The 12,793-nt window shown below is 47.3% G+C and overlaps 1 protein-coding gene across 1 annotated transcript in view; it reads left to right on the plus strand.

The window, feature by feature from the left end:
• The window catches only part of VWA5B2 (von Willebrand factor A domain containing 5B2), a 70,517-nt gene that overhangs the window by 27,851 nt on the left and 29,873 nt on the right, over window positions 1-12,793 (plus strand). The window contains exons 6-7 of the mRNA XM_054982741.1: window positions 8,073-8,204; window positions 9,862-9,986. Coding sequence (XP_054838716.1) covers window positions 8,073-8,204; window positions 9,862-9,986 — 257 coding nt within the window. The remainder of the gene's footprint in view (window positions 1-8,072; window positions 8,205-9,861; window positions 9,987-12,793) is intronic.

Consider the following 12,793-nt stretch of genomic DNA (forward strand, 5'->3'; position numbering starts at 1 on the left):
TCAATTGGTGGTAATTGAGTATAATAGTATTGTAGAAGATCAAGATGGGTAGCTGTGTTAGTCTGTCTGTAGCAGTAGAAAAGAGCAAGAGTCCAATAGCCCCTATAAGACTCACTGCCGGCGCACCACGGACTGCACAATGATGTCATCGTGCAATGATGTCATCGCGCAGCGCAAGCCGGGGGCATTCACCTGCGGATGGCTGGGGTGGCGGGCGGAGGCTGCTCCACGCTCCGCACACCGCCCCGGCAGTGGCTCGTGGCTGCTGCACCTGGCTGGGTCGTGTGGCAGTGGCAGCGGCACAGGGCTGGCTGGCTGCAGCAGCTGCGGGCCAGCCACGCCAGCTCCGCAGCGCATGCCTCCGCCCCCGACACCCCCTCCGGCGCCTCTCCAGTGCCCTCGCGCCTGAGGCCACTGCCTACCTGGCCTCTATGGGCGCGCCAACCCTGGTAAGACTAACCAATTTGTGGTAGGGTATGAGCTTTCTTGAGTCACAACTCACTTCTTTAGTGGTATTTTGTTAGTCTTATAGGTGCTACTGGACTCTTGCTCTTTTCTACTGCATGAGGGAAATATCCCTTCTTCCTCCCTTCCCACCCTACCATCTGCCCCTTTAAACCTCTGTAGCTGCATTGTAATTGAGTGTAATAGTATTGTAGCAGACCAAGATGGGTAGCTGTGTTAGTCTGCCTGTAGCATTAGAAAAGAGCAAGAGTCCAGTAGCACCTGTAAGACTAGCAAATTTTGAGGTAGGGGTATCAGCTTTACGGCATCTAATAGTATTGTCAATGCATAGCAGGCAGAAGGATATACACAAAGAGAGGCATGTGATGAAATATAGGTGCTGGCGTTTGTGGAAGGACCATTCAGTATTCCTTCCAGGGGTCATTTCATAGAAAAAGAGCTGGAGGAACTTATTAGCATAACTCACTAGCATATGCCATGCCCCCTTTACATCACCAGAAGTGTGTCATTAGCATAATTGATTTGCATATGCCACACCCCCTGACATCACCTATCCTGGCTGTTTTGGACCCAATCCAGGCCATTCAGGGCCGAAATTGGGCCCAAAATGGCAAAGGGGCTGAAAAGGGGCCCAAAATGGTCAGGATCGGGCTGCTGATGAGCGGGAGAGTGATCCACTACCCATCAGAAGCCTGATCCAGGCTGTTTTGGCCCCAATCCAGGACAAAATGGGCCCCAAATGGCGGAGAGTCAGGTGGGCGGGGCCACCTGACATGTGACCTCTTTGGGGAACTCTCGGAACTGCGTTCCTGCGCGTTCTCCCTCAAAATTAGCCCTGATTCCTTCTATTCATTTCATCCATAATCCAGTAGATGATGCGAGTCCATTAGCACCTTAAAGACCAACAAGACTTCCAGGGTATAAGCTTTCCAGTGGGAACTTGACTCAAAAGCTTATACCCTGGAAATCTTACTCGTCTATTGCGGACTAACACGGCTACCCACCTGACACTAATCCAGCAGTTGGCTGGTCAATGGTGCAATGCCAGGTCTTGTCTCAGCCCCCATCTATCCAGGCTGGGGAAAGCTGGACTCTGACCACTTCTGCCTTTTACTCCCCTTTGCATCCTCCCTAACATCAGGAAATGTCATTCTAGGACAAGGGAGGATCTTTTTTTGTACTAAGGAGGGCCCAAGGAAGTGGCGGTGAATGAAACCGTTCCAGAAGGGGTTCACGCAGTTGGCTACGGCAGGTGAAGGATTTATGGAGAAGCTCACTGGAAGGAGATGATAATTTATTCTTGAACAGGGCAGGGGAAGAATCGAAATCTCTTTTAAAATATCTTACCTTAAAACCTTTTTTTTCTTTTTGCTGAGCCTGTCGTTTTATCTAATGACAGATAAATGTGGGAGAGAAAGGAGGGAATTGGAGGGGGGAGGCAGAAGCAGCTTGGTAGAGCCTGCTTGAGACAGCTTGGGAATTAATCCCATTAGGAGCTGGCTGAAGTCCCATCCCTCCTTACAGGCTGCACTCCAAGCCTGACCGTGTTTCAACCTAGTAAAAGTGTCTTGCCATGCTGAGGAATGGCTTCTGTGTCAGAAATAAAAACCGGGTGATGAAAAATATCTACCTCAACGACAGTACCAACATTTTGCATAAAGCTGCTGGGCTAGCACGGTTTGCTGGGAACCATGTTGTAAGCCTATATAAATTTAAGAAGAGCGCTGCTGGACCAGACCCATGGTCCATATAGTCCAGCATCCTGTTTTGCACAGAAGCCAACCAGGTGTCCTGGAGGGCCAACCAACAGGGCATAGAGCCTGAGGGACTTTCCTGCTCCTGCCTCCAAGCGCTAGGATTCAGAGGATTATTGCCTCTGTAGATGAGGGCTCCCTTCAGCCACAATGGCTAAGTCTCTCTCTACACGAGACGCCTTGGCTCAAGTTGGTCAAGTGTAGGGAGATGCAATGTTAGCCAGGAAGCATCGTTTAAAAAGACAGAGCCGGCTGAGATCACTCCTCAGAGGGGTTGTTAATTTCATCTTCGCCTCCCTGAAGGCTCTGTCAATTTCACCTCTCCAGTCTAAAACTATGTAGGATGGCAACCAGAGGGCAGCGAGGAATGGAAATGAGCTGGAGCTGCCTTCCAGAGCCGGCTTGAACGTAGAGAGGTTATAATGGGCTGAAGTTTCCCTTTGGGCATTTCACAGCCCTTTCCCACAGCTCTAGTGTACAGCAAAGCCTTTGTCCTGCCGCCGGCTCTGTCTTTTTAAACTACCTTTCCTGGCTAATATTGCATCTCCCTATACATGTTCTTCACGTGTCAGATGTCTCGTGTAGAGAGATTCTAAGCCACTAATGGGCCTCTCTGTGAATCTATCTTACCCCCACCCCCCGCCTTTAAAGCTATCTATGCTCATGGCTGTCACTGCAGTGAATTCTGCAACTTAATTACTCATTGGGTGATTCCGCACACGTTGGATAATGCACTTTCAATGCAGTTTATCAATCATTTGAGGTGTTTTTTTTGTTCCACACATGAAAAAATCCATTCCAAATGATTTATAAAGAGGATTGGAAGTGCATTATCCAACGTGTGCGGAATCAGCCATTGAGTAAAGAAGTATTTCCTTTTGTCTGTCCTGAACCTATTGTGCATCAACTTCATTGGTTGTCCCTGAGTCCCAGTTTTCTGAGAGAAAAGGCGCCTTCTTTCCACTTTCTCCATCCAATGCATAATTTTATAAACCCTTCCCAAGGAGTGGTAGGAATATTACAAGAGACTTATTGTTAAGATGGGGAAAATAGGGGGCTTTGGGGGTGGATGGGATCATGCAGGGCTTACCTGAGCTGTGCCTAGTAAAAACAACAGAATTCTCCTGCCAAGGAATGGCCTGCATAAAATATGCAAATGTACGGGGGGGGTTCAGCTGGAACGGGGTGGAACAGAGTTCCAGCACCTCTAGAAAATGGTCACATGGCCGGTGGCCCTGCCCCCTGATCTCCAGACAGAGGGGAGTTTAGATTGCCCTCTGCACCAGAGGGGAGTTTAGATTGCCCTGGCGTGGAGGGCAATCTAAACTCCCCTCTGTCTGGAGATCAGGGGACGGGGCCACTGGCCATGTGACCATTTTCGCCGAGGACAATTTAAACTTTAAAAACCTTCCCCCTTGTTCCAGCTGACCCAAAGTGATGTCATTGTGCGGTTCTGAGTTCCACCACCTCTTTTCCCAGAAAAAAAGCCCTGCAAATGTATATCTATTTGTTTGTGTATATTTTCTTCCACAAGACCTGATACAAGCAAAGATCTATGCAGGGTCTCATATCGCAACTGGGGGGAATCCTTTAGTCTCTTTGGGGGTTCTGAGATTTCCCCAGGAACTGCCCACAGTTCTTTATTGTTGCTTCGTTAGAACAGCAACTGCTGACTTCTGTTCCCCAAAACAAATTATTCGCTTTAGTGGGACTGTCCATAACTTCCTCTCCTTAACAGTAACCTAATTGCATAATTATGAATAAGGTAGATTTCAGACTGCAGCACAAAGATGGAACAGTTTTCTGAGAAATAGGGACAGCCCTATCAACTTACAAATTCAGTTTCCTTCCAATTGGTGCAGCAAGCTCTCTTTCTAGAGTGAGTCCTTCAAGTAAAATCTAATTCTGGCTAGCTGAGGGCGTAACTACATTATAGTGCCAACATGTGTCTAGTCATAGGTGCGTGACCAGACCACAGTTAGGCATATATTGGGGATCTCACCTGTAAAAGTGCTGGTCACTTGGCACTGTGAAGAAGCGCTGCAAGGGGGTGGGGGAGATGGAGTTTCCGCTTTCCCTCTCACCCTGCTTTCACTGGAGAAGAGGGGCAAAAGCTCCCCCCCATTGCCCTTTCTGCTGATGAAAGCAGAGTGGATGGGAAATCAGAAACTCATTCTCCTTCACTGTGCCAAGCGCTTTTTAAGGTTAGTTTCTCAATATGCATCTGACGGCAAGTCTGGCCCCATACCTGTGATATGTCACTTGTTAGGCATTTCATGAAATTATAACTTAAAGCTTGTTGAGGGTTTTTTCTCCCCATTTCTCTCTGCTTCTTCCAGAGGCCTGAAAAGACTAACAAAATTTAATCCAGCATAAGCTTTAGTGAGTCAAACAGTGAAATCCGGTTTAATCCTAAACCTAAATAAACCCTAAGGATTTCACTGAAAGCTATCTTTAGCAGTTAGAAGTGAGCTTTGACTCACACAAGCTTTGGCTGGAATGAAATGTGTTGGTCTTTAGGGTGCCACTGTGCATCGGTTTGATTCTTCTGCAATCAACTAACAGAGCTCCCCCTCTGGAATAATTTGTGCTTATTTGCATTATGAAGGACTCTCAGTTGCTATGTATCTTAAATAGATCTGACCTATTTTCAACGTTCCTCAGCAGGCAAGAAACTAATCAGAAGAGAGCCCCAGAAATTAATTGCTACAAAACATTTAAAATGTGTATTCCCCCACCAATGCCATACACAGGGGTCATTTCATAGAAAAAGAGCTGGAGGAACTCATTAGCATAACTCATTAGTGTATGCCATGCCCCCTGACATCACCAGAAGTGTGTCATTAGTGTAACCGATTTGCATATGCCACACACCCTGACATCACATATCCTCACTGTTTTGGACCCAATCTTGGCCATTCAAGGCCAAAATTGGGCTCAAAATGGCAAAAAGGGGCCCTAAATGACTGAAAGAGGCCATTTTGGGCTCTTTTGGGCCTGGTTTGGGGCCAAAACAGCCCAGAGCGGGTCAGTGCTAAGCAGGGGAGGGTTCCCTTGCCCGGCACTGATCCAATCCAGGCTGTTTCAGCCCCAATCCAGGCCGAAACGGGCCCAAAATAGCTTAAAGTCAGGTGGGCGGGGCCGCCTGACACGTGACCTCTTTGGAGAACTGCTGGAACTGCGTTCCTGCATGTTCCCCCTCAAAATGAGCCCTGGTCATACATGATTCAAATTACTGAAGGCTTAGTAATACTGTTCTACTACCAAATATAGAGCTGCCAACCTCCAGGCGTTGGCTGGAGATCTCCCAGAATTACAACTGATCTCCAGGCCATAGAGATCAGTTCCCCTGGAGAAAACAGCAGCGTTGGCATTATACCTTGCTGAGGTCCCTCCCCTCCTCAAACTCTGCTCTCCCCAGGCTTTGCCCCCATATCTCCAGACATTTTCTAACTAAAGAGCCATCCAGTTTATCTTAGAATTAGGTTTGTATGATGCCTTGAAAAATATGCAAATTTTCAGTATCTAAATATTGAAGGGAGTGAAGCTCAGTGGTAGAGCATCTGATTTTCTTGCATCCTGGGAGACCAAAAGGGCCCTGAAAAGGGCCCTGCTCCCTGGCTCAGCCTTGCTCCTCAGTGGAGAGGATGGAGGAAGGAGAGGCCCGGTCCTACCCTGTCAGATACAGAGGAAAGGAGCAGCTCCCAGCTGCTCCCACCCTCCTCATGGTGGGGGTTGCTGAGTTATTGATGGCAGCAGCAGCTGCTACCCCCTGCATAGAACCCCTCAGGGGTTGGGTTGGCCCAGAGGGATAGCCAAGCCACCGGCTCACCAAGACTTTACCTTTAATAGCCAATCTGCCCCTGTGTGGAAGATCCCGTGTTCTGTCTCCGGCATCTCCAATTAAAAAAAGGTAGAAGGTGATGTGAAAGACCTCAAACTAAGACACCAAAGATGCTCTGCCACTGCCAGTCAGACAAGACTGACCTTGATAGACAAATGACCTGATTCAGTATAAGCCAGCTTCATGTGTTCGTGTGTATTTCTGAGAGTTAGTTCCCACGTGCTTCGGTTGATGGCGAGTGATTGAAATGTGGAATTCACTGCAAACAAAGAAAGGGGTGGTGGAAACCCACAACTCAACCCGAAATATACTGTAGATGCTAGAAGGGTCAAGTGATAACAATTGAAATATATACATATTAAACATATTTAAAATATTTATTATACAGTGTACATAGTAATAAAATTAAAAACAAAGGGCCTGAATGTATTGTCGAAGGCTTTCACGGCCGGAGAACGATGGTTGTTGTGGGTTTTCCGGGCTGTATTGCCGTGGTCTTGGCATTGTAGTTCCTGACATTTCGCCAGCAGCTGTGGCTGGCAAAGGGCCTGAATGTCAGGCTACATAGGAAAGTTTTAGATAAGCTGTAACATTCTCCAAATACAGTTGATAAACATATCAAATGAGCAACACAAGGCCATACACGTTTCGGCCCAAGGGCCTTCCTCAGTGGTCAGTAATACACACTTTAGTAATAAACAGACCCACACATCCAGAAAGCAATATTTATCAATTCTTCCATGATGTTTTTATCTGAAAATGAAAATAGAATTCATTGCCAGAGGACATAACAATGGCCACAGGCATAGATGCCTTTAAAAGAGCCTTAGAGCCAAGCTACAAGTGACGCCTGACACAGGTTGGACACTTGTCAGCTTCCCTCAAGTTTTGATGGGAAATGTAGGCGTCCTGGTCTTGCGGCTGTAATGGAGAGCCAAGCTGTAAAACCAGGACGCCTACATTTCCCATCAAAACTTGAGGGAAGCTGACAAGTGTCCAACCTGTGTCAGGCATCACTTGTAGCTTGGCTCTCAGATAGAGTCATGGAGGAGAGGTCTAACAGTGAAGACTAGACATGGTGACTAAGGGGAACCTCCATGTTCAGAGGCAGTAAACTTCTGCATGCCAGTGCCAGGAGGCAACCCCAGGGGAAGGCCTCAGCCTCTGTGCCCTGTGGTTGGCCCTTCATAGTAACTGGTTGGCTGCCATGTGAGACAGGACATTGGACTAGATGGACCACTAGACTGATCCAGCAAGGCTTATATACTAAAGTTTCACAGTATGTCTGGAACCGCCACCCCAGAATTGATGAGGAGTCAGTAGTATTGTCTTACATCACTTCCAGCACAATGCCGCTCACTGGAATCCGTCGTTGCGGTCAACTACGAACCTGCCCGTCGGGGCAACTTTCCTATCTGTGATAGCTCATTCACCTAGACAGGTCCTCTGATACCACGTAACTTGAGTACCAAACTACACAATATGTTTTGGGGCAAGTCGATTCACTTTCCTCACAGCCGCACACAAGCTGCAGGGAATGTAGTTTTAAAAACCAGCAGGGCCCGGATTCAGTTCGGAATGGCTCTGTGGCGGGGAGGGGCTCTTTCCTCCCCCTCCACACTATTTTCCTGAGCTAAATGGAAGTCTCTGCCATGGCCGTTTGGCTCAGGAACATACAGCCCTGGCAGAGACTTCTGCTTTGTCTCAGGGAAATCGGGCACAGAGGGAAGGCGGGAGCTCCCCTTGCCACAGTTCCGAGCTGAATTGGGCTGGCATCTGTTTTAAAAACTGCAGTACACAGCTGCCATGGGGCTGCATTTCTGGATCCAACTTATCTAAATATGTGATGCATATTTTGGCTTCAATGAGCGTAGATGAGTGAACTGCCGTTCTCTTATTGTAAAACAAGTAAAGCTGTATACATCTGACAAAGGTTGGGGGGCATAGCAGCAAGCTAACCTGCAGTGCGGGCAATCGCCTTCACTTATCGTCATCTTTATTTCCTGCAGGATTGGAAAGCCCGTCCCATGCTCTTCAAGCTGACGCAAACCCTTATGCCAGTTCAGCTTCAACTATATGCATTACCTTGGCAGAGAAGCACAGGTGTGACAGGAACCTGGAAATCATCTTGTATCCTTGTGGTAAGAGAAGCCTTTTGAGCTAGAATATGGTGTAATTTATTTACATTAGCCAAAAGTTCCATAGTACACCTTGCAGGTGAAACTCGCTTGAGAGGGCAAGCCCCATAGTACTAAGCTATTTGATCCTCTAGATCTATAGTACTGACTCTAGACCACCAAGGAAGTATTCTGAGGAGTAGATCCTACAACTCTGTTCTGTCAAGAGCCTTGCTTCAGCAGAGGAAGACTCCTGATTTAGCAGAAGGGAATCCTAAGAGGGGCTGTAGCTCAGAGCCAAGCTACAAATGACGAATTACACAAGGACTGCACGTGAAGGGAGTTGCAATGTTAGCGGGGAAGCTGGGTTTTAAAAGTGATCAGAAGGCTTTGTCAATTTCCTCTCACTATAGAGCCCAGAGAGAGCTCCTCAGAGGGTTTGTTAATTTCCTCTTTGCCTCTGGAAGGCCCTGTCAGTTTCACCTGCAGTTCTAGGAGGTGAAAAGGAAATTAACAAACCCTCTGAGCAGGGATCTCCCTGGCTCTGTAGAAATGAGGAAATTGACAAAGCCTTCTGATCTCTTTTAAAACTCAGCTTCCCAGCTAACATTGCGACTCTCTTCACATGCAGTCCTCTTGTACTTCATCGTTTGTAGCTTGGCTCTCAGTGAAAGAGTTTCTGCTTTGCGTACCGAAGGTGCCTGGTTCAATCCCCAGCTTCTCTAATGAAAAGAACCAGGCAGTAAGTGACATGAAAAATCTTTGCCTGAGACCCTGGAAATCAGCTGCCAGTCTTAGACAATCCTGACCTTGATGGACTGATAGCTTGATTTGGTATAAGGCCACTTCATGTGTGTAACTGCTGATTTTTTAATGTTTGGTGCATTTTTCTTAGATGCTAGTACTCCTATGTGGCACTTATTAAGACCCATACTGCTGTTAACCTTAGTGATAGGAGGCCTACTGCAGCGTGTCTGCTGGGACATTGTTGGTGTGGGAGGAGCTGCATTGTCTACCCTCTCACATGACATCTGGAGGGCTTCTAATGGAGTGTGAGTGGCATGAGGAGAAACCTTGTCAGAAAGGACCCTTAAACTGCAGTTCAAATAAAGTTGTGTGCCACCTGAGGGGAGGCACTTGGATGCTATCAGAGATACAGGCAGGGCTGGAATCAGCATAGTTGGGGCAGCTGCTGGGGCCACGGGCTTCTGGCAGTTGCCAACCCCCCCCCTCCAACATGCCCATTCCCTGTGAGTGATCTGCCACCCATGATCTCAGCAGCACACACAGCCTAAGGCCATCAGGGCAGGGGAAAAATGGGAAGGCTTACGAGTAAGGCAGGGGAAGAATGCACAGACAGGAAGTGACACACATGAGTGAGTGGGTGGGAAGCCCCCTGGGAACTTTCAGGCACCCCCAAAATCTGCTATTCACAGTAAATAATATTGTGTTAGATTGATTTATATGGCCTGACTCAGTTTAAGGCAGTTTCATAGGATAATTGCAACCCTCCAAGAGGAGATGCTGTTTATGTCTATTTTACTGAGAGCAACGAGCTGCCTAAGGTTGTCTGTTGAGTCTGGCTCAGGCCAGGGATTCAAACTGGACCCAAGGAGCCAGCTTTCCACGCACCAGACCATTCTGATTTCTTGTGCATCTTTCTCAATTTTGCCTCTTCAAGAACCTCATCACCCACACCTCATAATTGAAGATGGTGCCATGACTTACCAGGAATACGAGGCTCACATCAGGAACCGTCGAGACTACACACGAATTGCCAAAAAAGACAATGATGGGGAGAGACAGGTGACCGGCTGGGAGGGGGAACTTTCTCTGGTTGTGGAAATAATCTGACCAACTGCTTAAAAACATGCCAGGTGGTACCAGAACCCTTGGATAGAGAGAGGCCTTGTAGCCTCAGATCAGGTATTGAGGCCCAGCACTTGATACACCCCCACAGCCTCAGTAGAAGGGGCTTGACAATGTGACTGGAGCATGTAGGTGGTGCAGATCCTGCTGCCGCTTGATCATGTGGATCGAAAGCCAGTATGATTGTGGTGGATAGAGTGAGGGGCTAGGATCTGGGAGACCCAGGTTCGAATCCCCACTCTGCCATGGAAGCTTGCTGGATGACCTTGGGCCAGTCAAACACTCTGGGCCTCACATACTTCACAGGGTTGTTGTGTGGATAAAATGGAAGCAAGGAGAACAATGTCAACTGCTTTGGGTGCCCACTAGGGAGAAAGGCAGGGTATAAATAAAGTAAATCTCTCTCTCTCTCTCTCTCTCTCTCTCTCTCTCTCTCTCTCTCTCTCTCCTCTCTCTCTCTCTCTCTCTCTCTCTCTCTCTGTGTGTGTGTGTGTGTGTGTGTGTGTGTGTGTGTGTGTGTGTGTGTGCGTGTGTGCGTGCGTGCGTGCGTGCGAGCAGGCAGCAGCCTGCCACCCACACAGGGAAGCCGCATCCCTTTGGGAACGGATCCCTTTTTACCTCTTAGGGGGCGAATTTCTTAAAATCCCTTCTTAGTGGGTGCTTACATCATGAAAGGAATGTTCTCCCCAAATTTCATGTTTCTAGGTCCAGGGGTTTGGGCTGGGCATTGATGGGTCAGTCAGGATACTTGTCTTTATATCTATATCTATATCTATCTATATATATAAAGACAAGTATCCTGACTGACCCATCAATGCCCAGCCCAAACCCCTGGACCTAGAAACATGAAATTTGGGGAGAACATTCCTTTCATGATGTAAGCACCCACTAAGAAGGGATTTTAAGAAATTCGCCCCCTAAGGGGTAAAAAGGGATCTGTTCCCAAAGGGATGCAGCTTCCCTGTGTGGGTGGCAGGCTGCTGCCTGCTCGCACCCCGACCCAATGCCAGCTCAGCCACTCTTCCCTAATTGGGCCAGCCTTTCAAGGTCATTTGCATATGCAGCCTGACTGGTCCTCACCCCTAACATTCTAAACAGTCTGCAGTTACTATTGGGAGTCATTGAATGTGTCCTGAGGTGAAATGCACCTCCCAGTCTTCCCCTCAAAGTTCACTGGGGTTGCCAATCTCCATGTGAGCCTGGCTTTCCTGTATGGCTGGCAGGCTCCTGCCTGCTTGCACCCCCTCCCCCCAATTGGTCAGCTGTGGAACTCTGTGTTCTGAGGTAAAAATCAGGTCAAGGAAACTGCAGACAGTTGAAGAAAAGTGGTAACTGGATTTAAAGTAGTTAAATACCGTAGTGAAGCACGGTATCAAGCTAGTAAATAAATAAATTTGAGTCTGCCTTCAAGCAGTGTTTGGAAGAAGGTTAGGTTTAATCTCTTCTCCCTGACATAGAAGCTTCTCATAAGCAGGGAGTTTTGACACAGGGAAGCATTTTCTAAAATTCGCAATATATTTGGATTGCTTGCAAGTATAATTTTTAAAAAGCACAGATAACATGCAGTTTGTAAAACCAAACACTTTGCACACTGAAGTAGTGACTGCCATTTCAAAAAACTCAGCAAGGCTATTTTTAGGAATATGTATGCTGGCTCTCAACAGCTACCTTAAATAAAGTAATAAGGTTGTAGTTAACGATCGTGGGATTAAAGGCAGTATTCATTATATATATCATGCTGTATTTATTGCATTGTTCTCTAATGCTGCAATCCAGCATCGTTACGTACAATAAACAATGCAATGGTTGTTGTGGGTTTTCCGGGCTGTATTGCCGTGGTCTTGGCATTGTAGTTCCTGACGTTTCGCCAGCAGCTGTGGCTGGCATCTTCAGAGGTGTAGCACCAAAAGACAGAGATCTCTCAGTGTCACAGTGTGGAAAAGATGTAGGTTATTTGTATCTACTCAGGAGGGGTGGGGTTGAGCTGAGTCATCCTGTAAGAGTTTCCCAGGGTGTGGAATGCTAATGGCGGGAGGCTTCACTGTATCCTGAGGAGGTTCTTTTGCATATGGATTGGGGCTTGATGTGCTAATCTTCTCTGCAGGGCTATTGTCGGGTGTGGAGTGTTTTGTTAGCCTGGTGTTTTTCAGAACTGGCAACCATGCTCGGTTCATTCTTAAGGTTTCTTCTTTCCTGTTGAAGTTTTGCTTATGCTTGTGAATTTCAATGGCTTCCCTGTGCAGTCTGACAAAGTAGTTGGAAGTGCTGTCCAGTATTTTGGTGTCCTGGAATAAGATACTGTGCCCTGTTTGAGTTAGGCTGAACATAGCCTAACTCAAACAGGGCACAGTATCTTATTCCAGGACACCAAAATACTGGACAACACTTCCAACTACTTTGTCAGACTGCACAGGGAAGCCATTGAAATTCACAAGCATAAGCAAAACTTCAACAGGAAAGAAGAAACCTTAAGAATGAACCGAGCATGGTTGCCAGTTCTGAAAAACACCAGGCTAACAAAACACTCTACACCCGACAATAGCCCTGCAGAGAAGATTAGCACATCAAGTACCAATCCATATGCAAAAGAACCTCCTCAGGATACAGTGAAGCCTCCCGCCATTAGCATTCCACACCCTGGGAAACTCTTACAGGATGACTCAGCTCAACCCCACCCCTCCTGAGTAGATACAAATAACCTACATCTTTTCCACACTGTGACACTGAGAGATCTCTGTCTTTTG

Source organism: Eublepharis macularius, chromosome 6 (genome assembly GCF_028583425.1).
Source record: "Eublepharis macularius isolate TG4126 chromosome 6, MPM_Emac_v1.0, whole genome shotgun sequence".
Lineage (NCBI taxonomy): Eukaryota > Metazoa > Chordata > Lepidosauria > Squamata > Eublepharidae > Eublepharis > Eublepharis macularius.